Genomic DNA, 25,729 nt, shown 5'->3' on the forward strand with positions numbered 1-25,729 from the left:
TAAACCTTCATCATTTGGGTTCTCTCTGAGATAAATTCTTATTTTAGTGAGTTGTTGAGATTTTCAGCTTCGTGGTTTGTTAGATCTTCTAGTATTTATATAATTATGACAGGTTGTTCCTATTCAGCGTTCTGACTCAAATGAAATGACAAGTGTGTCTCATCTGTACACCGACCAGCATATTTTGTTATAATTCTGAAATAAAAATAGAAAATACAGGAAATGCTCAGCAGGTCAGGCACTATCTGTGGAGAAAAAAAATAGAATGAATGTTTCAAGTTGAAACATCATCGAACTGAAAGTTGACTTTTTTGTTTTCCATAGATGCTGATCATTTCCAGCATTTTCTATTTTTTCCAGATTTTCAGCATCTGTGGTGCTTTTGGCTATTGTTCTCTTTATGGCACTTAAGACATTTTGATATTATTAGGTGCTTTCTATATTGTTTTGGATAGCCAGATGTCTAAAGTACACACAACTATTCATGAAATATTATTTAAAAATGTTAGCCAAAGGACTCTCAAGATTTATAAATATCTATTTTGCTGACAATTTTAGGACGTACACCACAAACCTAAAATGAAAGAAGTATGGATATTAGTAGTATATTAAGACCGGTGAACAATGGTGAACTACTTGTGGCTTGTCCAGCTGAGGCCACCTTAATCAAAAGGGCATTGGTTTGCACACCTGGCTGAAGTTGGCAGAATTCCAATTGCAAATGACTGATTTTTTTTTTCCCCTTCCAGGTTCCTCTATGAACCAGTTGGAAGATAGTTTGGCAACAGTAATGACAAATTTTGCAGAACTATTTATTTTGGGTATCAGGTCATATCACCAGGTCTTCTACAGAGGTTTCATTTTGTTCCAAACCTCCATTGCCAGGGAAGTGGAGCCAAAAACACTCTGCTGAGCTTTCATCTCTTACCTCTCCCTAATGCTATCCCGCAGATACCTCTTCCCATGCAGATATCACGTGTGAGCATGATTCAAAATGTTTGAATGTAATATGCAGCAGCAGAGATTTTTAGATAAAATCCTATTCGGCAGTTTTAAAAAAAAAACCCCGACAAGCCAGATTGGAGTCTGATGGATTCCCACTGACTTTGGTTACATGAGCACTAAAGCTGGTGGGGATTCTTCATGGAGCTGGTTCCTGTTACATTTATAATGATTTGAAGCTTGTTATAGAGAGTAAGGGCTAACATTTCAAAAATTCCCTGTGAATAAAATATTGGCAGCTCAACAGTCAGGATGCAGATGGTGAAGACCTCACCAGTACATTAAATCCACTGAACAATGATAAACTAGTTGCTTGTCCAGTTGGACCACCCTAACCATCGCCTCAAATACGAGGGGATTCGTACAACTCAGCACAAAAATAAACTGAGTGCACCCTCTGATGTAAGGCAACGAAGAAAAATAAAAGTCAAGGATAAGAAATGTGTACTTGGTGCATCAAAAATAATCATTCCAGTGATCCAGATGACCATTCATTGTACCGAATTTAATTTGACAATTATCACACTTAGTGGTCTGATCAGGCCAGTACATTTAAACTCTCAACATAATCTCCTGGAGTTTCACACTCCATTGCAGTTCTGTTTGTTTTTTTATTGTTTCTTCATATTGCCTCGACTTTGAAATTGACAAATATACTGCAAGATTCAGGCCCTTAGTTACCCTTTAACCTCTAACCTTCATGGTACTCCTTTGCCACTTTTCACTTTGCTCAGTCTGCAGTCTTTTGTTAATATTAAATGTAATTTGTCATTTGATTCTTGAAGAGCATAACTGGTCCTAATCCAATTATGAACTGTTGCCTGACTTATCTGGTCTATCTCATTTCGGTATTTTCTTCAAACTTGGTGTACTTGTCTCTTATTTGCATCTGCATATTATGTGGTAAAGAAATACTGGTGTTTAGAACAGAGATCCTTGTGGTACTCTGCTGCAGATTTCCTCCTTAATCTGCATATCTCAGGAGCATGCTTGTGTTGTAACCTGCCCACACTCTATTGAATGATATGGAAGTTTTTTTTGAAGATCTAAATGGAAAAAAAACATTTGAAGGATTTTCACCAGCTGAGTTTAAATACTCCTCAAACAATATGAGGATGTTTGAGAAGAAATTCCATTATTAGTTCATGTTGTTGATCATAGATACTGCCCAACACACACATTTTGCATTATTTTATCTGCTTTTGGTGTGTGGCAAAGGACCTATAGTCAATTGAGGCAAATACTTTGCTCCCTTTTAAAACAAAAATACTGAATTTTCTTTGTTTAAAATCTCTCGGCACCCAGTGATGCTTTAATAATAATAGCCAATATCCTGCAGTACTCTGGGATACATGACAATCATTCAAACTACTACTACTACTTTTTCCATAAGTTGTGCTTTTTATACAATTAAGCCTTGTACAGGTTGCTCTTCTTTCTTATGCTTTAGTTGCCCCATTCATACATTTTGATATGTACTTGTCTTGCATTTTTAATATTTTAAACTTTTCAATTTTCTGCAATTGATTTATTTCAGTGAAGAATATTCTGCTTGATATTTCATCCCATTGCACCTTGTTTTAGTAAAATAGTATTTCCATTCTAATTCTTAACGATACTGGTTGCTAGAATGTTTTAACCACTCACCACCGTATAAGATAACTTGCAACTTTTTCTTTTATTCTCTCCACTTGAAACCAATTATGTTACTGTTGCAGAAATTAAATTAGCATTTTCTTTCTAGTTCAGCAATGGGTCATTGAAATGTTGCATTGAATAAGGGATATATACAAAGAAAAGTACATCAGGGGTGTCGGGCTTTGATCGATTCTGTGATTATTCATTATCAATACAAGCTTTCTGCATGCCTTATCTCGAATTGGATGTACTCTGATCACAGCTGGGCTTGAATGCCCTGCACACAAAAGGACTTCAGTGAAAAAAAATGTCACTACCAATTCATTTTTACATACATCAATATTTTTATAAGCATTCTTGGCTAAGTTGCCACAGGTTCAGTTTTCCCCGGCCTAATTTTACTTTCCTATTCAGCAGGCAGAATGGAGTGAGCCTTCCATTACTCTTCGGCCTCCAAATGAAGCCACATCATCAACGCCTGTGCAGTACTGGCAACATCATCCTGAGAAGCTGATTTTTCAGTCCTGTGACTATGAAGCATATGTAAGTGCTCATTAGATGGGAGATAAAGCAGGTTAGCATGCTGCAGTGATTTATGTGCATATGCTTCTCATGTTTTGATGGGTTCCATATTCAAACATTAGAACATAGTCAATGATACCATTCCACAAATACAATAGGTCTGTACTCCACTCTATTTAATAATGATGTAACATTATTTATTCTTCTGTTATTAGCTCATATATTTTATAATGTTCACCTTTAATGCTTGCTTTATGCCATTAGTACCAATTTATGCAAATACCAGTTAATGCTTTACCACTTTCCTAAATCCCTGCAAGATTTATCAATTTTTTTATTTATTCCACTTCAATTCACTCATAAATCTATTTTATGAAAGCCACCCAGCATACCAACATTCTTCTCTGACGTAAATTTGCCAGATACTTATTACTCAATATATAATTTTGATTGCAGAAGCAAATTTTGGACTGTTATAATTGAAAGTGTTTATTGTATATTTAAGAGTTGTTATAACACAGATCAGAGCAAAAAAATAACTTACTTGTGTTTAGTATTTAGGTTCTATGTTGGTGAAGGAATTGCGAGGAACAGAATCAACACAAGATGCATGTTCTAAGATGCGGGTATGTTGCTTATGTGTGATATTTAGTGTCATAACTTGCCAGTGCAAAATTGTGTTTGTGGAACTGAGATAATTATGGGGCATTTGCTAAGCAGAAATCCCTTTTGAAAACTATTACAATAGATAGAAAATTTACTAGGGAAAGAGACATTGTAATGGCCTTAAAAAAATAATGATTTTTGCTGTACTTGTTGTGCAGTTGCAATTAACCCCATAATGATCTGTGGTAACAGATCAATATTCTTATTAATCTATATAATGAGGCACAAGTGGCCACAAATCCCTCAACCAAAACTTATTGCTTTGACCTTCCTGTTCAATGAGGTCAAGACCAGAAACACATCCAGGTGTGGCATCCCACCTGGGCTGCACAGTTCTATTACACAATGCCCCACGCTTTAGTGCACAAGTCAGTAATGCAGACAACACAATTATTACATTGAATTGTTCAGTCATTGCAAAGATGACCATACAGAGATTATTTTTAATATAATTAAAGAATAAGCAATTGGCTTTTTGAAGTGTTTGCATCACTTACAAGTCAATAACGACCCTTCTCTATACATAAGAAAGAAATCCTTTTTTGCTCATTTTGGTGCCTGAGTGTACAGACCAGTAGAAAACAAGATAATTGGTACCTGATCCAGGCTGAAATGAGGCTCTAGCCTCCCTGTGCAGTTTGTCATCTGTATCTTTCAGAGAGGATGGCAAGGGGTAGGAAGGAAGTGGTATATTTTACCCTCATAAAATAAATTATGACAATTATTAAAACATAGATCACTCTACCAGAAAAAAATATTGCTGGCACAAAACCCCATAACGTTTGGATGGGGTGCAGTTTAAGTGTGTCCAGGACAGATTTCTGACACAGTATGTTGACAGGCCGACTAGAGGGAATGCCATATTAGATCTAGTTTTAGGTAATGAACTGAGTCAGGTGACAGATCTATCGGTGGGTGAGCATTTGGGAGACAGTGGCCATTGCTCCATAACCTTTAGAATTGTCATGGACAGGGATAGGAGCAAAGAGGACGGGAAGATATTTAATTGGGGAAAGGCGAATTATGAAGCTATAAGGCAAGAACTTGGGAGTGTAAATTGGGATGACATTTTTGAAGGGAAATGTACTAGGAGATGTGGTCGATGTTCAGGGATCTTTTGCAGGATGTTAGGGATAAATTTGTCCCGACGAGGCAGAGAAGGAATGGTAGGGTGAAGGAACCGTGGGTGATGAGAGAGATGGAACAACTAGTTAGGAAGAAGAGGGCAGCATACATAAGGTGTAAGCAGCAAGGATCAGACAAGGCTCATGAGGAATATAGAGTAGCAAGGAAGGAACTTAAGAAAGGGCTGAGGAGAGCTAGAAGGGGACATGAAAAGGCCTTGGCGAGTAGGGTTAAGGAGAATCCCAAGGCTTTTTTCTCATATGTAAAGAGCAGAAGGATGGCTAGAGTAAAGGTAGGTCCGATTAAAGACAAAGGTGGGAGGATGTGCCTGGAAGCTGTAGAAGTGGGTGAGGTTCTCAATGAATACTTCTCTTCAGTATTCACCAAGGAGAGGGGTCTTGATGATGCTGAGAACAGTGTAGGTGAGGGTAATGTTCTAGAGTATGTAGATAATAAGAGAGAGAATGTGTTGGAGTTGTTAGAAAATATTAGGACAGATAAGTTCCCGGAGCCTGACGGAATATGCCCCAGGCTGCTTCGTGAGGCTAGGGAGGAGATTGCTGAACCATTGGTTAGGATCTTTGAGTCCTCGTTGTCAAAGGGGATGGTACCGGAGGATTGGAGGGTGGCGAATGTTTTCCCCTTATTCAAAAAAGGTAGTAGGGATAGTCCAGGGAATTACAGACTGGTGAGCCTTACGTCTGTGGTGGGTCAGCTGTTGGAAAGGATCCTAAAAGTTAGGATCTATGAGCATTTGGAGAAACATGGACTGATTAGGGACAGCCAGCATGGCTTTGTGAAGGGAAGATCTTGCCTCACAAGCCTTATAGGGTTCTTTGAGGAGGTGACCAGGAAGATTGATGAGGGTAGTGCAGTGGATGTGGTCTACATGGATTTTAGTAAGGCGTTTGAAAAGGTTCCACATGGTAGGCTTCTTCAGAAGGTCAGAGGCCAAGGGATCCGGGGAAGCTTGGCCGTGTGGATTCAAAATTGGCCTGCCTGTAGAAAGCAGAGGGTTGTGGTGGAGGTAGTGCATTTGGATTGGAGGGCTGTGACTAGTGGTGTCCCGCAGGGATCGGTTCTGGGACCTCTACTTTTTGTGATATTTATTAACGACTTAGATGAGGGGGTGGAAGGCTAGGTTAGCAAGTTTGCAGATGACACAAAGATTGGTGGTGTTGTGGATAGTGTGGAGGGCTGTCGAAGCTTGCAGGGGGATATTGATAGGATGCAGAGCTGGGCTGACAAGTGGCAGGTGGAGTTCAATCCAGAGAAGTGTGAGGTGGTACACTTTGGAAGGACAAACTCCAAGGCGGAGTACAAGGCAAATGGCAGGATTCTGGGCAGTGTAGGGGAGCAGAGGGATCTGGGGGTTCATATCCACAGATCACTGAAAGTAACCTTGCAGGTGACTAGGGTAGTTAAGAAAGCTTATGGGATGTTAGCTTTCATAAATCAGGGGATTGAGTTTAAGAGCCGTGAAGTGATGATGCAGCTTTACAAAACTCTGGTTAGGCCACACTTAGAGTACTGTGTCCAATTCTGGTCGCCTCATTTTAGGAAGGATGTGGAGGCGTTGGAAAGGGTGCAGAGGAGATTTACCAGGATGCTGCCTGGATTAGAGAGCATGGATTATGATGAGAGACTAAAGGAGCTAGGGCTTTACTCATTGGAGAGAAGGAGGATGAGGGGAGACATGATAGAGGTATACAAGATATTGAGAGGAATAGATAGAGTGGACATCCAGAGCACCAATGCTCAAAACAAGAGGACATGGCTTTAAGGTATTGGGTGGGAAGTTCAAGGGAGATGTCAGAGGGAGGTTTTTCACCCAGAGAGTGGTTGGTGCATGGAATGTGCTGCCTGGGGTGGTGGTGGAGGCTGATACATTGGACAAGTTCAAAAGATTGTTAGATAAGCATATGGAGGAATTTAAGATAGAGGGTTTCGCTGTGTAATATTCTGCTGGGGCTAGGTTTACACTACAGCTTTTCCTACCAATGTGCTGTAAGTTCTCAACATGAAGCACATCAAGTGTGATCTTTCCAGGCAACTCTTAAAGAGATGTACCACAATACAAGTAACACTCTTTCACTTACTGATGAGTGCTGCGGTGAGTGAATGGAACCTGCAAGAATGGAACAAAGTTATGAGTGCCCCTTTGAAGATGTGAGGGAATAAATAGGCTGGTGAAGAACAGTGCTTATAGTAGCCATGTTTCTGATGCACGAGGGCCACAAAAAAAAACCATAGTGTTCCAGGCAGGAAGTTGGCAGGGAAGCCTCTGCAAGGCATAAGTGCAGTTGCTGAATGCTTGCATTTCAGGCAAATGCCCATGTCACCCTCCCTGCTCCTGTGGGCAGGTGGAAAAGAAAATATAGTTTCCTCTCCTTGAAGGTAGAGTTTGGGTGACTTTGTGCAGTAGGGAGCAGCAGACTGTGAGATGTGGCGACAATCTGCGAATGCAACCTCAAATGATTGTGAGACGAGAAAGCTGAGAGTGACCATAACTTCTGTGGGCAAAACGCGCGAGGTCACAGATTTCGGTGAGTTTGAGTTTGAGTGTTGGCCCCATTGTTCTGTGAGTAAATAAGAGCCATACTTTCTTGGAGGAGTGAGGTTGAAGATCTCACTGTGGACAAATTTTGCATATTTCACTGCAGTTGATGTCACTTGGGCGAGCTGTACACCAGACAAAAGGACTAGGGGAAATGAAAATCCTGTTAGAAAATAGGGAAACAAATTTCCCAATTGGTATTAAGACATCTAGAAGTGTGTGCAAAGATGTGCTACTCCTAGTAAACCTGATTTTTTTTTTGACAGTACAATTATGTTATTTTGGTTGTGCGTTTTTTTTCTAACCTGAGTGTTTGGATACATCTCCCTTGAAAACTTTCTGGTTAGCGATTGTCCCTCTTATTTTGTTGACTGAATAAGTGGCACTGATATTTCTAAAATAGAAATCTTGTTCCCAGCAAACATTGAAACTAAAATCAATTTGTTTAAAGGATCAAAAAGATTGATTCTCGAATGAGATTGATTCTCAAATGTGCATTCACTGGTGAGATGCAGTAATGTTCATTCAATTTGTTGTGAATATTTCATGTTCCTAAAGTCATAATTTTTGAAAAATTAAGTTAGTCTTCTGTTCCCCAGGCTTCAGAACAAATGAAGAAGATTCCCACAATCATACTTTCAATCTCGTACAAAGGGGTAAAATTCATTGATGCTACAAATAAGGTAAGTGAAAAAAGCAGCTAGCCACTGCATCAGTTACAATTAATTTGGTTACACAAGAGACTGCAGATGCTGGAATCTGGGACAAAAAAAAACATTCATGTGGTCAAATAGGATTGAGGCTTGTTAATCAGTAAATATGAAGTCAACATCAATTTGTCCCATATTTATTTAAAATGTATATAAACATATTTACGTCTTCAAAGCAAGTTAAAAGGTGTGTTAGTAGATGAGGAAAAATGTATTGTATCAAAAAGCAGTAGTTTTTTTTACAGGCAAATTTTCAATAATGAGAAAAGTGAAGGAGATTGTAAAATGCAACATGCAAGAACGTAAAACACGGAACTACAAAGCATTCAGCCTGCCTATACTTCTTTCCAAACACCAGTTACCATCTGCTATTTTATGGATGTTGCCTAACTCAGATAATCTTCTGTGGATAGGTTCTTTAAAGATATGTAAAGAAGATAAATTAAGCCTCACTGGAGATTATCAATCTAACCTTCTCTTCTACATTATTCACCCTTCACGAGTTTCTTTCCTTGGATCAAGCAACATCCATATCTGTCACTCTGGATTTAAGGGCAAAATTCCTTGTGTCCTTGATTCCTTGAGAATCATTAATATTGTCCCCTTTGACAGTTCTGTGTGTTTGCAGTTTATTTGGATTATCCTCTTTAATCAGCAGCATTGGTTCCAATTGGCTTTTTAGAAAAATGTTAGGATTTTAATTAATGGTCCAAAAATCATGCTCAGCATTTCCAATAGGTTTCCTATAAATTGCCAGAGAAAAATCACTATAATCCGGATGTAACATATTTGTTTTTATATTTCAAGTTTAAAAATTCTTTTTGTTATAACAAAATTCTGGTAGTTGCTTGTGTCAACAGTAGCATTGTGTTGACCAGATATTTCTACACCAGTTTCTTCTGCTTTTAAGACAAGGTCAAAGTTGTCATTGCCTGGTAGGTTTAGGCTTTGAATTTTGTAATTCCACTAGCCTACTTTGAAATTGGATCTCTACATATTTTACAACTGATCCATGTAAACTTAGTACCTACAGGTGATTCCTATTATATACTGGATACAAAACCTTATGCACTCCTTAAGTCCTGTTGTATTTTTCATCTGCTCACTGAGGTCTATGCACAGAAAGCATTTTGAAGTATAACACAATGTACATATCCAACCAAGTACTGATGGAAGTAACTTGTGAAGCATTTTTGATTGGCAAGGGATTAATCGGCAGTAATGAGCTGCTTTTAAATGTCTTTGGTTGCCATTTAAAAATGGTTCAAGGACCTTTTATATCAGCAAACTTTCAAAAGACCCTCAGTTGCAGCCTCATGATCAGTCACCCCAGGCATACCTGTCGCTCCTGGCCCACTGCACTTGCTGATTAGCCACGACAGCAAGGCCTGATATTTGACTAGAATCGGAACCACAGATGATAAATTGAGCACAGACTGTGGACAGATCAAGCAGGATCCAGCCCAGTGTGTGAAGTGAAATAGTTAATTATATGTTATGTTGCACCATGCTACGGTTTTATTGGTTAAAGGGGGCAAAGTAACTTTGTCTAGTTGTCCTAGGAATGAAAAAAAAATCTAGTTTATGGCTCCAGAGTATTTTTTTATATAAAACAACATTGTAGTTCATGTCCTGCAGGAGATACCTGATCACATTTTTTCATTTCGAATTGGGACTTCAAATAAAGTTATTTGTAATTAATTCAACAACAAAATGTGAAACATCTTGTGACCATGTATGGTAATTGAAGAGTGAACTGTTGATCCCAGGCTAGAAGATCACATTTCAATGAAACTGACAGCACTACATTTCCTCAAACTGCGCAGATTCCAAGATGGTATTGTTTCATCTATAGCCAAGTTACACTGACATTGAAATATTGTTTGAAAATGGCTGGAAGTAATTTAACTCTTAAAGCCTAAGAAAACCAAATGTTGCCTCAGAACCACAGCAGATACCAAAGAGAGTTGACCTGTGGCATCTGAGTTTCAGCTATAGGTTATCATCTCATAAAATTTTTTCTCTATCTCTATTTTTAACTGAAGTCTGTCAGAGGTCTTAGTTTTAATGTGCCTTCGCATTTGAGCTTGAAATATTTGGTCTCAGGTTGAAATATTTGGTTTCAAGGAGACCGTATTTCACTGGTAGTTAGCTGCTGGGTCCGCAGAGTTCCGATGAAAGCTGCAGTGGGCATGGCAGCATGTTTTGGACTTCCAATGCTTGTGCACTGCAGCACAGAAGAAGCTGGAGGCCAGGAACACACCAGAGATCTGATGTGCATGCTGCCCCTGAACTTGACTCATCATTGAGACCAGGGGTGTTCTATAGATGACTGAGCTGAGGAGTAGGACACACTTTGTATCTGGACCCTCAGCCTTATGGTAGAGATCAGAGATCACTGGCACATCGAGTGGAGCCCTGTCGTCTTGGGTCATTGACATTCATTTAAAAGATATTGTTAATCTTTTTCCTTTAATTATTGGGAGTTTTATCCTCTTAAACATTGTTTGAAATTATTGTTTAATTTTTTTTCAATGCTTACTCACAGTTTGCTCCCTCACAGACAAGCCATTGAGGTCATGCTGGCAGGATATTTGCCGCAGAAGTTTAGTTCAGCTGCAGGGTTAGCCTGGAATGTGCTTCTCAGTATGCTCCAGAATTTTTATAGAGCAGCTGATTCAGTTTATCTGACCCACATTCATTGCTGCCTAAATTCTGACACCATTCAGAAGCCTTTCCTCCAGCTCATCAATAAGTGATTGTATCTCTTATGTTACAAATTTGGTATTGACCAGTACTAACAACAAAGAATTTGAAAAGCAGCTTGTAATACATTACTCGCAGGAAAAATTTTGAGAAAAAGTACCAAATGTAAATGTGTTACTGAGTATCTCCATCACTATGTGAGTAGTTTTGTGGTGGACAATTAATCCTTGTATGATTGTTTAATGCTTGCTGCTGTCTGTCCTGCTGTCGTTCACTTTTTAAAAGAAAATTGCCATGTTGATAATGGAGGAACTGACTATCACCAGCTCACTGAAAACCATGTAATCAGAAAATGTTAAGATATGTATGCATTGACAAAAGCTTAAAACGTAAAATACAATAGTGTAGTGAAGCACCATAATATAAATTAAATGGGCAGTGAGTGACTCCTAACAAAGGTTAGATTTGCAGAGTGAATTTAATCATTACAATCTTTGTACCTCTCAAAACAAAAACAAAAAAGCCATATTATGTGTTCGAAGTTACGAGCTTTGCTAATAATGTGTAACGAAGTTCATATATTTTTGAGTTCAGACCTGCAGATAACTTCAACTCTTTTTTTTAACTCTGCAGAATATCATCACAGAGCATGAAATTAGGAATATTTCTTGTGCTGCTCAGGACCCTGAAGATCTTTCCACCTTTGCCTACATCACTAAAGACTTAAAGTCGACTCACCACTATTGTCATGTATTCAGTGCTTTTGATGTGGTCAGTCTCTCACTCACTATTTTTCATCTTTTTGTTTTGAATTTTTATAGAGTTTCTGACGTGATTTTTCTTTTTCTCTACATGGATCGTGCTTCATTCGTGAGCGACCAATTTCAGGAGTTGGTCTGCACTCACCTTTGATGCAACCGACAAGTTATGTTTACTGTTTCAGTTGATTTCTGCATAATTTGGATTTGTGGAGCCACTGACAAAGATTGTGATTGTCCAAGTTGTACAAAAATTAATGATAAACCACAGTGTATGTTCTTAGCCCTTGCATGCAAAGTATACTGCCTTGATATTGACCCAGAGCCAAAACAAGGTTTGACATCTGTGCTCCATCTATATTATTAATTGACAGTTAATGTTAATATTTTCAAAAGAGTAAAATTTATTTGTAATATTTAAATTGTTGTTGTCAAGCATTGGACTTTTGAGGATTACATTGGAAGTCCAGAAAAGATTACAGGCCTGCAAATTTTTGTAAGGAATGCCCCACATACTTAAAAGATGAATTAAGTGATGCGCACTATACTCTTGGTGGCCACGTGAATTGCTTTAGAATTTCAAGTAAGCAAGGAGGCTTTTGCTTTAATGTGGCTCATAGAAATACCTGGACCTTAGTACATTCTTCAAAAAATAGTCACTAAAATCAGTGCTCAAGTACACATTATTCATATTTTATATTTACAAGACATCATATGACAGTTTTAAAAAAATGAATTTAATGAATGAAGATCTTTATAATTATTTATGTTTCTCCAATGAATAAAGCACACCATTGGCAATTGCTCATACCTGGCAAAAGAAACTTTGGATGCATTCCTTTCATCATTATTGTGGTGTATAGGTAATTGTAAATACCACATCTTCTGCATTTGGAACACTCATGCCAATCTTCTCAGCAACAGCTAGTGTTCTAACTTAAACATTTTTCCATAATGTTTTTCATATTCCTCACAATGTTACAATTCAGAGATGAACAAAATGTTCATTTTCCCAGTGTTCAAGCTGATTGTGTGGCACAGCTGGCAGTCAGATTATGTGAAGAATGCATTCTAGACATGAATCTTTAAACTCTGCTGAGTGAAGCTGTTACTGTACACTTGCACAGCAGTTATTGTCACAAAATAGTGGTTGCTGCCTGTTAGCCACTAAATTCTCTTTTACACTTTGTAGATAGATAAAATATGGCTTAACCTGTTTTAAAATGTTAGTACTTTATAAAATCTTGATTATATAAATCAGAAATATTGAGCAATTAAATAAAAAAATTTAACCACTTTATGTGATTCACAAAAAATGATGAGGTCTAATTGCAAACTTAGATTAAAGAAATTCATTGTAATTGAGGTGAGACTGGGCTGTGTGGGAATCTGGGGCAGTGCTTGCAGTGATCTTCAAGCTTGCAAAAACTGTTTTATATTATGGAGTCCTATTTTACCTGCATTCTAGCTACCATATTTGTTAACCATATTTGTTCTATTCTCACCATTTTAGACAGAAAAGAATTGCATTATATTGCAGACTCACATTTGTGAACTCTAAATGCATGTGTTTTTCAGGCAAGGTTCCATCCACTTTCAGTAGGCCAGTAAATAGTTTTCACCTTTTATTAAAATGGCGAGATTTGTAGGTATTGGAGGTAGTCTGAGCACAAATGAATGTAAGATGAATGCTGCTGCTGTAGAAACCACCCGACAGAATCAAAACTAATGCTGCAGTGGAAAAGATTGTTTCCATGGAGATAAATGGTGTTGCAGTTAAATTTTTTGGGAGTAAGCACATATATCAATTATATATCAAAATCTTAATTTTGAAAAGTGTTGATAAGATGCAACCTTTGAATCATAATTATGTTGCATAGCCTTGAGCAATATACAATTAGGTAGTATGAATAATCTGTCAAAAATAATTTCTGGATTATTTATTCAGATATTAATGCCTTCTGACGTCAAATAACAATCCTGTTAGTTGATGGAAAGCAGCAACAAGAGAAATAATTTCAGGATTAAGCTGCTGGAACATGAACTCAGTGCAATGTTTGGCATGACTGACTTGACTTTAATTATGAAACATGGCAGTTTTAATCTAATACTGCTACTTTAAATAAGCAAAACCAAAAAACAATGTGATCAGACAAGGCATTCATCATTCTTATTTTGATAATATGAATTAAAATAAAAATAATACCACAGAACTAGCTGTTGGTATTACTGAAGTTAGGAAATCATGTTTAATTATTAACATGGATGGTGCACACAATTACGTTACTTTTGCTTTTCTTAAATTGTCTTCAAATTGCTCATAGAGATCCAATATGTTTCCTTTCACCAGAATTTAGCGTATGAGATCATTTTAACACTGGGACAAGCCTTTGAAGTGGCTTATCAGTTGGCCCTGCAAGCCAGGAAAGGTGGACATGGCCCGCCAACAATGCAAGATAGCCTTGAAAGTAAAGCTGGCAAACCCATCCCAAAACCACGAGCAAGTATCCGGAAATCTGTGGTAAGAGACTAATAAGCAGATAGATGTGTAGCAACAAGATGGATCCTCTTCTGCATGTTGTTGGCACCAAGGAAGTCATGGCGTTGTGAGCTCAGACATTTGAGATGCAGTGTCTCCTGATATCAATTGGAAGTGGGATTGCTCAATGTGCAGTAAACAGTCAGAAGAAGATCCAGTTAACAATGACCTTTCAATAGTAATTATACAAATGAATTGCTATGTGAAATGTGTGTGGTTATATGTGCTGCTGGGAGCTGTTACAGACAGTAAATTGAGACTGAGATTTCTCCATTGGGACCTGCAGCAAGCCCAAGCTTGCCTTTGTCACCAACAAAGGAGTTGTAATCAGTCCAAGAAATTCATTTACTGGCTCTGTGTTAATCATTAATCATATGGGCTTTCTAACCTCTGCTATTTATCAGTGAACAAGCAGAGAAAATGGCAAATGTATTTATAATCTAGTCTTCTGAGCACTAATTATTTGAATATGAATTAATTGAAACCATTTTATCTTTTTGCTACGAGGTGCCCAGTGCCATTTTGGGAAGGTGATTAAGCAGTGACCTCTGTACCTCCTGTGCCCAGTTGTAAGGTTGAATGTGCCAGAAGCCTGGCAGCAAGCTGCTGGCTCATCCTCCTCGCCCAGGCTTGGTAACCAGGGTAGATTTAAACATAGCTAAATGCAACACCCATGCCAAGTAGCTAGTGTAGATTGTTCTTAATAATGTGCAACATGGAAAAAATACACCAGCTCAAACACATTTCTGCTTGAATACAGTCTGTCTTCCAGCTCTTGAAATATTTAATCATTCAATGATTCCAGCCAACAGAAAATGGTGCTTGAAATTAGTGTTAAAGACTAATCACAGATTTGATAACTGGCTACAAAAATATATGAGATCAAATATGAGGATGGTATCACAAATTTAATTCAGATATTTCCTTAGTTATATCCCTAAATCTGCAGGAATTCTTCAACTTCAAGAATGTTGAGAGTTGGGTGGATAGTCCTTAAAATACATATTGTTTTAAACAGGTTATGACCTGCTGTTACCATGTGTCAGAGATAACTGGAGCTGCCACATGAATGAGATGTGAGGGCATTTATCCATGTTTTTTTGTTTTGTTACTTCCAGTTTCCTATCCTCTTCAATTTTGAAGCATAAAAAGGCACTTGAACTTTCTAATCTACAATCTAATTAAAGTAAGAAAAATAATAAATGATTTTCACACTCTTCAGGTTTCTCCCTTCCCACCAGCACCAAACCCACCCCCCATCCTAACCCCACTCCTCATCCATCATAGTGTGGTTTAAACGCTCAAGGTTTTTAAAACAAAATTTTTAAAAATCTTGTACTTTGCAAGAGGCGCAAAGCATGATTAGGCTCAGCATTATACCTCAAATTGTGATGGATGATAATAGTTTGGTCTCTAAGAAGCAAAACAAGCAGTTCCCTCATTGCCTATGTTCATCAAAGACATGCTGCATGTCCGGCTATTGATGAACTCTGCACAGTTTCTAGTATACAGCTTTGATTATGCTGGAAACACTGGCAAATACTTCACACTGCAGGGTAAATCAAACTTACCTTTTGTACAAAAAAAATTAACTAAAATTGCATTGTATACCTGGGTAAATAAAAATCACCACTGTAAAAGTAAATCCAGTTTAATGTTTCTTCTGTAAATAGAATTTGTGAAAGCAACTCCTAAAAGATTCAGAAATGTGAAGATAATTTTTTGGTTTTCTGACAAAAATCTGTTTCAAATATATTTCTGATGGCCCTTAATTTGAAGAGAAGCAGGTTCAAGATCAGCTGAGTGGATACTGAATTATTGTTAAACTTGAATTCTGCAGTTCTGCACAGTGGGAGCAGCACTTATTTCACCTACAGAAACAAATTATAACAATATTTTTAATTTGTTAATCAAACAATTGTATTTAAATATCAACAACCTTGTTCATGTCTGCTCCATCTCCTTGTGTTGCTGTCCCTCTATCTTTACTTTCTGTCACCTCTATGCAGACAGTTTCTTTTAATAATCCTGAGCTGAGGCATCCTTTCTGAACACTTGCTCAGTCGGCATATTCAGGCAATTCAGGAAACAGATGATTAATGAGAGAATCATTCCTGGATTTTGCTTGCGAATTGCCTGTCCTGGCCTCATTCACAGCACTGCTGGTTATTAATAGCATTCACACGCTGTAGGCAAAACACTACTGCTTCCCCATAAATTCTCAATATGACAGCTTGGCCTCACCCTGTTGAAAATAGCAGTATATTTTATTATCACTGATACAGAACATCAGTAAACCACCCCACAAGTGAGTAACTGGTGTTAAAGGCAGCTAAAAATGTCCTAAGTGGTCTGACCATAAATTGCACGGTCACATTAACGTCACTAGCCACACACACTAAGATTACTCATTCAACTGATGGCTAGGAGCTCGTCTAAAAGGTTTCGTACATTGGGCAAACATCAAAAATGGTGAAGGATAAGATGTTTCTGGCAAGGGTTCCGGGACGAAACCATGCACCAGTGCCTTTTGTACTGATCTTGTGAGGAGGTACATCAGCCTTTCTGGCTTCTCCAAACTAAAGGCCAACCCTGGTTCCAATGTATGGAAACAATCTTTGGCACCAAATAGTGTTTCCCTTGTGAAAAGTAAAGCTGTTATGCCTGTTTTTATTATAAAAGTGAATCCAGCCATTCTCTTAGCTCAGTAGGGTTTTTAGTTTCTCAAACGCTGTGGAGTGATGCACCTTTTGCTGAAGAATGGGATATGTTAGGAAAAGGGGTCAAGCCTGTTCTCTGCAAATCAGCTCCCAATACTCTCAATATCCCATGCAGTGGTCAAAGATAGGGCATTTGCTGGGTTCAAACTTGCAGCAGCTGATTAGGAAGTATCAATCAGAATTGGTTATCTGCTTCTCCTTGGCAGACTAGCTGAGAAAGAGAAGAGATTAGCAGGATGGCAGAGTGCTATTATTCTGCCAGTGTATGATCTCCAGGTGGATAACAAAAGTGTGGGTAGTTATAAATCTTAAGGTATACTTTACTATCTGCTATTCACAATTTTAAGCTTAAATGTTGGCTCGTATCCCTAGTACAGCATGGAATATTGTTGTATTCCAGAGTGCTGCAATGCAGATTCTGTGCTCTATTGGGAGATAATGAACCAAGGTGTACTGTGTTTAATTTATTTTCATTTATTTCCAGCATACTTATTCTCTGAAAATGTTTGGAGTTTTATTGGATAAGGAAGTGTAGGGAAGGCCTAAGTAGCTGGAGAACTTGGCAAGCCAGGGACATGTGACCCAACATTAAGGGCCTTGTCTTGCCAAGCAGAGTCAAATGGACACCCTACCCAGGGGCAATTATTGCCAGAAGGGTTTCCAACAATTGGGGTGAGAAGTTGGCATTCATGAGGGGAAAGTGGGAAGGTGGGCAGACAACAAGGTGGAGGCAATGACAATGAGTTGACAAGAGGGTGTGATGCTGGAAAAAGGGCTCAGGGAGGTTAAAGATCTGTGGGATTGGAAGGAACATTCCTACCCACAAGATGTGCCTTTAGCTGTACAGCCAATAGGTCCTACCTCTATGTAGTAGCCCAAGCTGTTTAAGTTGTTAATCATCCATCCTTTCCATGAGGGAATACAGCAGACACCCAGTATTGGTTGTCATTCCACCTGTGTGACACATCCACATTGGGTTACATCTCTTTATTTTATCCCAGCCCTCACCGACCTCCCATCCATTGTAGATTTATATTGAGGATATTACCACTGTCATTTTTTAACCAGTTTCCCCCTCCACTGACTTTGTGTGTGATTCCACAGGAACCAGTCACCTTCCACATCCATCTCTAACTGAATAATTTTAAGGCTCAGTATGAAAAGTATGTCATGTCACTGGCAATGCTTAGAGACATTGCCAGTTACATGACATATTTTTCATAATGAGGCTTAAAATCATTCATTTAGAGAGGGATAACATAAAATGCTACCTCTGAAACGTCATAGGTACCTGATCTTTATTTCTGCCTAAGACCCCAAACAACTAATGCAGTCAAGTTAATAGCTTAACATTTGAGAAGAATTTTACTACTTCTGAAACTGTGCTAGCATAAGATTGTATCACTAAATATATCTAACACTTTGAAACTTGTCCTATCCTGAGCAATTTAGCTCACAGTTAAGGAAAATAATTTTAAAAATTTACAGATGCTAGAAGTCTGAAATAAAACAGAAAACTTTGTGAGACAGGCAGCATCAGAACATAATTTACAGCATTTTCCAGGAGTTTTACTGTTCTTTCAATGTTTTATTGAACAAGCATAGGAAACCTCTGGCAGAATATTCACTCAGTAAAAACATGAAGAAAATTGAATTGTCTACCTTCATCTTTGCTTCAGTTTGCCACTTTTTAGTCTCGGTGCTGATTGGGATGCTGTAAAGTGATGATGGAGGCTTGACAGTACTGAGTGAATAGTTTATAGTGCCAGATGAAAAGATACTGCCATATTTGTACAGTAAACTAATCTGTTTATGAGCAGAATATATTTAAGGTTAAAGTCCATCTAAATTAAATAAAATCACTTAATGCAACACAGGAATTTAGTATTTTTGATATTCTGAACAAATTGAAAATCTGTTTCTAATGAAGAATCGGCAACTTTTAAAACTAATAAACATCTGTCTGCAAGCTTAATAGGTAAAAGAAAGGGAATTCTGCTTCCCGTGCACTGAATTTTTTTTATTGCATTTGCCAAATGTGGCAGTGCAATATGGACAGCAAAATGTGCTCACCTTCTCGGTCTTATTCAAGGCGGCATAAATCGCTCTTGCTTTGGTTCAAGGTTTAACTCAAAATCAAATAAGGTTAATTATAAAACTCTTGAGGTGTGAATATTGGTCAGTGGTTATTTCCATTCACTACCCACTTTTCTGCCATTTGCAGATTGACACTGGAAATGGGTCACAATCAAGCATTACTGGCCAGATGGGTTCTGTATCATGGGACATAGAGGTGATAATGAACCCCAACTAGAAAGGGGTAGATTTTTTTTGGAGAAGCACCCAAGTGTTTCTTTTGCTTAGAAATGCTTCTGCATTTGAAAAAAATGATGCATATGTACAGCTTTGTTGTAATTTGCACTTTTTTTTTCAGGTGAAACATCCAAATAACAGATGGTCCTTAGATCATATTTACACCCCTCACAGGCCTCCCCATCCTCCTCCTCCTCTTCCTTCCAAGTTTCATCACTCTCTGCCGCACAAGTTTCAGGTTTTGTTTCTCCTTTGTGTGTATTGCCTTGTTGGCCCCTCTTGAGTTTTTCCTCGACTGGCACATTTCATTATTAACTGTACAAGGCTAAAATTCATCTTGACTGATTCCTCATTATGCTGCTTTTGAAGTAGTATTTTGTGATTTATTTCACATTAATCTAATGGAAGGAAAACAGGATATTGTTATCAGACTTTAATGGGCTCAAGTTCAAGAAGAACAGTGTGATCAATAATGTGGACAACTATTCCCAAATCTGAAAATTGCTTGATCTCTCCTTTCAGTAAACACCTCAATATTAATTTAATCTCAAATTTATAATTGGCTCTTGAGTGAGCATTCTGTATTTTATTATAGAGTCTTAGTGCTCAGTTATTTCTAAAATGATCATGATAAAATAATTACATGCATTAAAATAGAATGTTAAAGACAGTTGCTGAGACCCATAGTTTCTTATGGAGTCACAGCGTCACATAGCATAAATGTTTCTGCATTTTCATGAAAGCTTGCTTTAAATTCATGTATCATATAAATTCTAATGAGATATGAGCCTGAATTAAAAGTGATTAGACTTTGTAGAGTGTTCTGATGACCATTAAATTATGAGTGAAGCATTATTGCTTTAATTATACCAACATTGCTTTAATGATACAATAATCTCAAAATCCTGTTTTTCAGAGGCCTTTATTAAGAAAGGAAAAGAAATCTGGCTGCTGGAGCTCTATTGTGTCAATGTTGAATTTTAGCCTAGATAGTTTTCATTGTTCAATATTAACACAAGAAAACCTTGACTTCATTACAGACATTTCAAACTGACCTTATTTTTGTGAAGAGTGCAGTGTGAAAGCATGTGAAACTTGTATTTCTTTTGTGTTATTACACCTTTGGCATGTTGGTTACCTTCAGAAAGCCCAGCATTCTCACACTGCATATGATCTATAAGGACCATTCATTTGGTGCAAAACCATTTATATTAAAACCAGTGTTCAGTTATGAGAGACCATCAACTTTGAGAAAAGGAATGTGATGTTTGACACACTAGAAAATACAGTTCAGATGAAGAATTTCTATAGGGAACACAGATCCATTAATATTTGGATTCTAGTAGAATTTTGAGCTGTTGTATTGTTCAGAACCAGATGGTAACACATACTTCCAGAGTTCAAAATTATTCTAAACCACATGTAACCTCTCTAACTATTTGCAGCAATCTACTAATCTTTTATTTTTCATAGTCTAAAGCATTCAATTATTAAACTACTTTCTTGTCTTGGACCTTACAGGAAGCTTACTAACACGACCATCGAAATCAGCACTTTAATTGGGCATTTTTCAAACATGTTTGAATTATAGCTACTTGATTTTTTTTTCTAAATTGCCTTATCTGAGATTAATGAGTAGTTCCAGGCAAATGTGTATCCACTGCTGTGGGTGTTAACCTTGCTAAATCTGCCACATGCTATTCTATTGGTTAATATAAAATGATGGTTTAACTGGGCAGCATTTATTTTGTTGCAAGTAGGCTTGCTTTGTAAAGAGGATATCTAGTACATCAAATATCCATTTGATTCCTCATTCAGGGAATCTATTTGATGCACTATTTCTGAATCCTGTATTTTGGTCACTCCAGTCTAAAAGCTTTCCTTAACCCACTTGGCAATAATATCTCCATGTTGCACCTTCCAGGTTTTCAGATGTTTTAAAGAAAACGATGAATTTGTGAGCTAGATGATGGGTTTTATAATATTCTGTTAAGTAAATCATTGTAAGTATAGTGGAGCAGCAAACCCATTCTTGAGTTTTGTTTGTTGCTATAATTAATGTACTTTGGTTCCACACAGACTTCATGGAAGGTGCTTCAATATATCTGTTTTACTCAGGTTATAGATGAAATGCCTTAACATACAAGTTACACTGTAGTTGATTAGTGTTTTTTTAATGATGTATTGTTTACGCACAATAACAATGAATTGTGCTGTGGTGAGATTTCCCCTTTAACAGTTTTAATCGCACCGTCTCTAGGAGATGCAGAATGGTAATAAGCCGGATACCAACAACGAATGGTCTTTTTTTACATGATTTCATCAAAGACCAGTTTCTGTAAAACACTAGGTACGTGTCTTTTGCAGCTGGCCTATGCTGTAATCGTCTAAATAGTGTAATTTTAAATAAGCACAAAGCAATTCACGTTACTAAAATTCCAAGCATCGTGCAGCAGTGGGTGTGGGGTGTGAAGTTGTGGATTGAGTGTCCAGTTCTGTTTATTTATTACTTCTTTTCTTTTGTCCTCTTTTGAAATGTATTTTCCTCATGACACGAGTGAATGGACTACTCCCTGGTAATCTGATTCCCCTCTGTATTGAGCCAGTAGGTGATGCTGTGTTAAAGTGGCCTGGGGTGAAAACTGTCTCCGTTCTTCCTTTGTTCCCTACCCAACCTGTGCAGAAATGCCTGACTTCCTGATGGACCCACTGAGATCAGGACATACCCATGTGGGAAGTTGCAAATCCAACCCTGCAACCTACCACACCAGCAGTGTGTGATGGTGCACCTGCTGCATACTGTGCTGCTCTGTGACCACTAGGTTTTATTAGTAATTTAATTCATGTTAAAGGTACCTTCAAGGGTTATTTTTTGTCTTATGATCATTTCTAGAATCAAACTCAAAAATAATAATTTATCTCCTAAATTAGTGTAGGCTCCCAACTGTGAAAAATTCACATTACCTAAAGGTCATGGAGGCCCTTTCAATAGCACTCTTATTGTTGCCAATATTCAGTACTGACCTTACATTACATTCATTTGATATGTCACTGCAAACTTTTACAGTGTGGTAAATCTATTTACCTAGCTAGTGAAACTTCAACCATAAGTTGAAAAAGATTTGGCAATGTATGCAAGATGTTATAAAAATAGTCAAGTGTTATTCCTGCTTTAGCAATCATAACACTTCAGTCATAATTAAAATGCTAATAACTGATTATCTGCAAAAATTGCTTGCATTACTGTAAAAGTTTTAATAGTGTACACAGTAAAATAAAGATCTATTTGGAATTTAATTGATGTGAAAGAGCAGCTCTATACAAAAACATTATATATTAACATTAATCTTTATTTTAATTTTTTTGTGGACAGAAAACTAATTAATAAATGTTTCAGATGACTGAATTTTGATTATATATATGTGTGTGTGTGCGCGCAGGCTGTACTTGTTGGAATGTTCCCCCACCCTCCCGGCATCCGATATACCTGAGATGTTCAGTACGTACGGAAGCCAAGTTTAACATTCGTGTGGCTGAGGAAGTCATGTGATTTGTTGTTAATAAAATATAACTACTGGTTGTTTCAGTAGAAATGAAATAATATTTCCTCACCATGTCTTACAGAATTTGGATATGATAGTTTGTGGAGACAGTAAAATTCTATTAGATTTATTAATTTTTATTAGTCGTATTTTATTCATGAATAAAGGAAATCCCCAGTTAATGAAACAGCTTTTTTCCTTTGTCTGCAGATTGATCAACCTCTTCTGGAACAAAAGACTCATACTAATGTACCATGGATTGTGGAACCAGTGCAAGAATCAAAAAGGGGAATGAATACCAAGTATGAGACCACAATATTCTAAACCCTATGTCTCATTCTCCTCTATCTGTGCCTTCGCACTCTTGAGCAATCACTGCAAGCAGCACATTTTGTCTCCTCTGGTGACCTCTGACCCAGCGGAGAGGAAACTTGCACTCGCTGAGTGACCTTTATACAGTTACTGTCATCACTGCATGAAGCTGCTCTTTCTCCTTGACATTCTTCCCACTGTAGCAACAGGAACAACACAGACACACGACATCTGTCTTTAGACTTATTAAAAACCAATCCATCAGAAGGACTTAAACTGATGCAGTTTCAAGATTTTTCTCTTGGTCTCGGTGTAACATTGTTCTTCAATCTCTTCTGGCTCATCACAGATTTAGAAGATTTCAGTGAACTCTAACTCTGAAATTCTCTTCTGCCCATGTGATCACTTGAATGCTGCTAAAAGCTAATAAAAAAAAAGTCAAAGCTTTTTTTTATCCCTTTGGACTATCACTTTTAAACTAAAAGCTGTGATTTATGAATTGCGGCCTTGGGATAATATTTAAAAAAATGGCTAAGCTAAAATCTTTCAATGACTGCTTTCATTTTGAAATGACTGCACTGTTTTGGTGGTTTACTAACTGCTTTAGGCAATTGTTGTGAATTTCACTATTGTTTACTGGAAATTTCACAGCACCTTTATTCAATTCCTGCAGAATTTCTAGCCCTTGTTTTAAACTCGGATCTGTGCTGACGATAATGTTGTGATTTTTTTTAAGTAATGTGGTACTGCAAAATTTAGTATGGGAATATTGTTATTTATTTTTAATGTAACCAGTCGTAATTTTTATGACATCTTACTCCTAAAATGTGAAAGGTAGAATGTTTTGAAGTAGGAAAACAATCAGGAGTTTTACACAGATGCTAGTTTCCAGTCTTATTTCTAAACTGTGTATGACCGATGATTACTTTTAAAACAGCTTGTATAACAGCAATTGAGGAGTAAAATCCTAGTTTTTGAAAATACTTTGACTGGGGGAGAAAAATCCATCATTCCAATGAGGCTTATTGTGATGTTGCTGAGGTCCCTTGTGGAATGCAGATGGTGTTAATGTCTGAAACCCAACAGTGTGTTGCACTACAGATAGAGGCATACTGCATATTCACACATGGCACTGGATGGGTTAGCAGTCCAAGTGGCAGTGCTGGATGCAGAAGAGGTTGTCATGTCATTCAGATGAGAAATAATAACTCTCAGAAAATATTTGGTTTGCATGCATGATTGTTGAATTTAAATAAAATATGGCACAATTAATCTATTTTTGTTCTATAGTACAAAAGACAAAATTTCACGAATAGTGACATGCTCGGCAGTGTGAAGCAACTTCCACTTCCGACAAAGACAATGATCTGTGACTGATTTCTTTCAAAACAAAGCAGCAGACAACGTTTTTTTTAATTAAACATGTGAAACCACAATCAACTGATTTACTACCTGGAGCAATCAATGTTTGTTAAATATGAGAATCATCATGCTTCTTTGTTTGCAAAAAAAATGTAGCAGCACATAACACAACTCTGCTGCATTGCCTATTGAAACCACATTGAGCCAAAGTTTAACTGTGGTGTGCACGGGCAGAATTATAAACAAATGGTTTAATAACAGTTATATGACACTGTTAAAAAAAGAAACTTATTGTGAATCAATTTAATGTTTATTTTAGAACCCTTATTGAACTTGTGTAATAATGGTCTTAAGTTGTTTCAATGTTACATTATTTTTATATGATATAGAAACTAAGCTGGGCTTAATGATAAAGTCACCCAAATATAACATAATGGATGACTATTAGAGCTTGGGGTGTAATTGATAATCAAATGTATATTGTATGGTTGGACTGAATTTTAGTTCAATTCAGTGTTAATCTTTTAATACGGTATTACAGTACTTGAACAATGCTATTTCCTTGTACATATTTTGCCTATTCACTGTTGATACATGTATGTAGTAATTTGGCAGTTTAAAAAATAAACCCACTGTAAACATGGTACCAAAATGAAATTGTATGGGGATAAAATAGTGGCCTCGCTGCAACTAATAATTGTATATATGCTTGGGCTTCCAGTTACAAATTTTGTAATTTTGTCATTATTTAAATCCTGCAAAAGCACATTAAATAAACAGGATGTATAAAAATATGGATGTTTTACAATTTGTTTCCCCGTGTTGCTATATTGTAAAATTATCACCACGTTAGCTAAAAGACAAAGCCTGGATATTGGTCTGATTGTGGATCAGACACAAGTATATTTTCCCATTAACAGGAACACATCAGATCAAATTCCATTTGTTTCCAGCAAGAGGTAAACATTGTGAATTACTTATGTTCCCAGAGTTTCAATATTATGGTGGTATTGTAAATTCACTTGGTTCTTCATTCTAAATCAACTGGATATCATTCAGCCTTGTGGAAATATTCATACAACCCAATTTGAAGCAAACCAGATCAGCAAAGACATCATCTCCATTGATATTGGTGTATATTCATACTTTATTTCATCATTTGTTATTCTTCAATATTTTTATATTATGTTGAGATTTTAAACCAGTCTGAAATATCTTTCTTTCTGAACTTGTGAAATCCAAAGTTCTTATTTACAC

At 37.2% G+C, this 25,729-nt stretch overlaps 1 protein-coding gene across 26 annotated transcripts in view; it reads left to right on the top strand.

Annotated features, from left to right (window-relative positions):
- Nucleotides 1-25,266, top strand: part of anks1b (ankyrin repeat and sterile alpha motif domain containing 1B) — a 609,252-nt gene extending 583,986 nt beyond the window's left edge. For 22 of the 26 annotated variants that reach the window (XM_052034200.1, XM_052034198.1, XM_052034193.1 and 19 more), the window contains 6 exons: nucleotides 3,055-3,183; nucleotides 3,717-3,788; nucleotides 8,110-8,193; nucleotides 11,560-11,697; nucleotides 14,035-14,205; nucleotides 23,009-25,266. In XM_052034200.1, the coding sequence (XP_051890160.1) occupies nucleotides 3,055-3,183; nucleotides 3,717-3,788; nucleotides 8,110-8,193; nucleotides 11,560-11,697; nucleotides 14,035-14,205; nucleotides 23,009-23,122 (708 nt within the window). In that variant the 3' untranslated portion in view covers nucleotides 23,123-25,266. Of the gene's footprint in view, nucleotides 1-3,054; nucleotides 3,184-3,716; nucleotides 3,789-8,109; nucleotides 8,194-11,559; nucleotides 11,698-14,034; nucleotides 14,206-21,516; nucleotides 21,607-23,008 lie in introns of all 26 variants that reach the window. The other 4 variants (XM_052034194.1, XM_052034202.1, XM_052034215.1 and 1 more) reach the window with 2 other exon arrangements.
- The last annotated feature ends 463 nt before the right edge of the window (nucleotides 25,267-25,729 follow it).

The sequence above is a fragment of the Pristis pectinata genome, chromosome 19, assembly GCF_009764475.1.
Source record: "Pristis pectinata isolate sPriPec2 chromosome 19, sPriPec2.1.pri, whole genome shotgun sequence".
NCBI classification, from domain to species: domain Eukaryota; kingdom Metazoa; phylum Chordata; class Chondrichthyes; order Rhinopristiformes; family Pristidae; genus Pristis; species Pristis pectinata.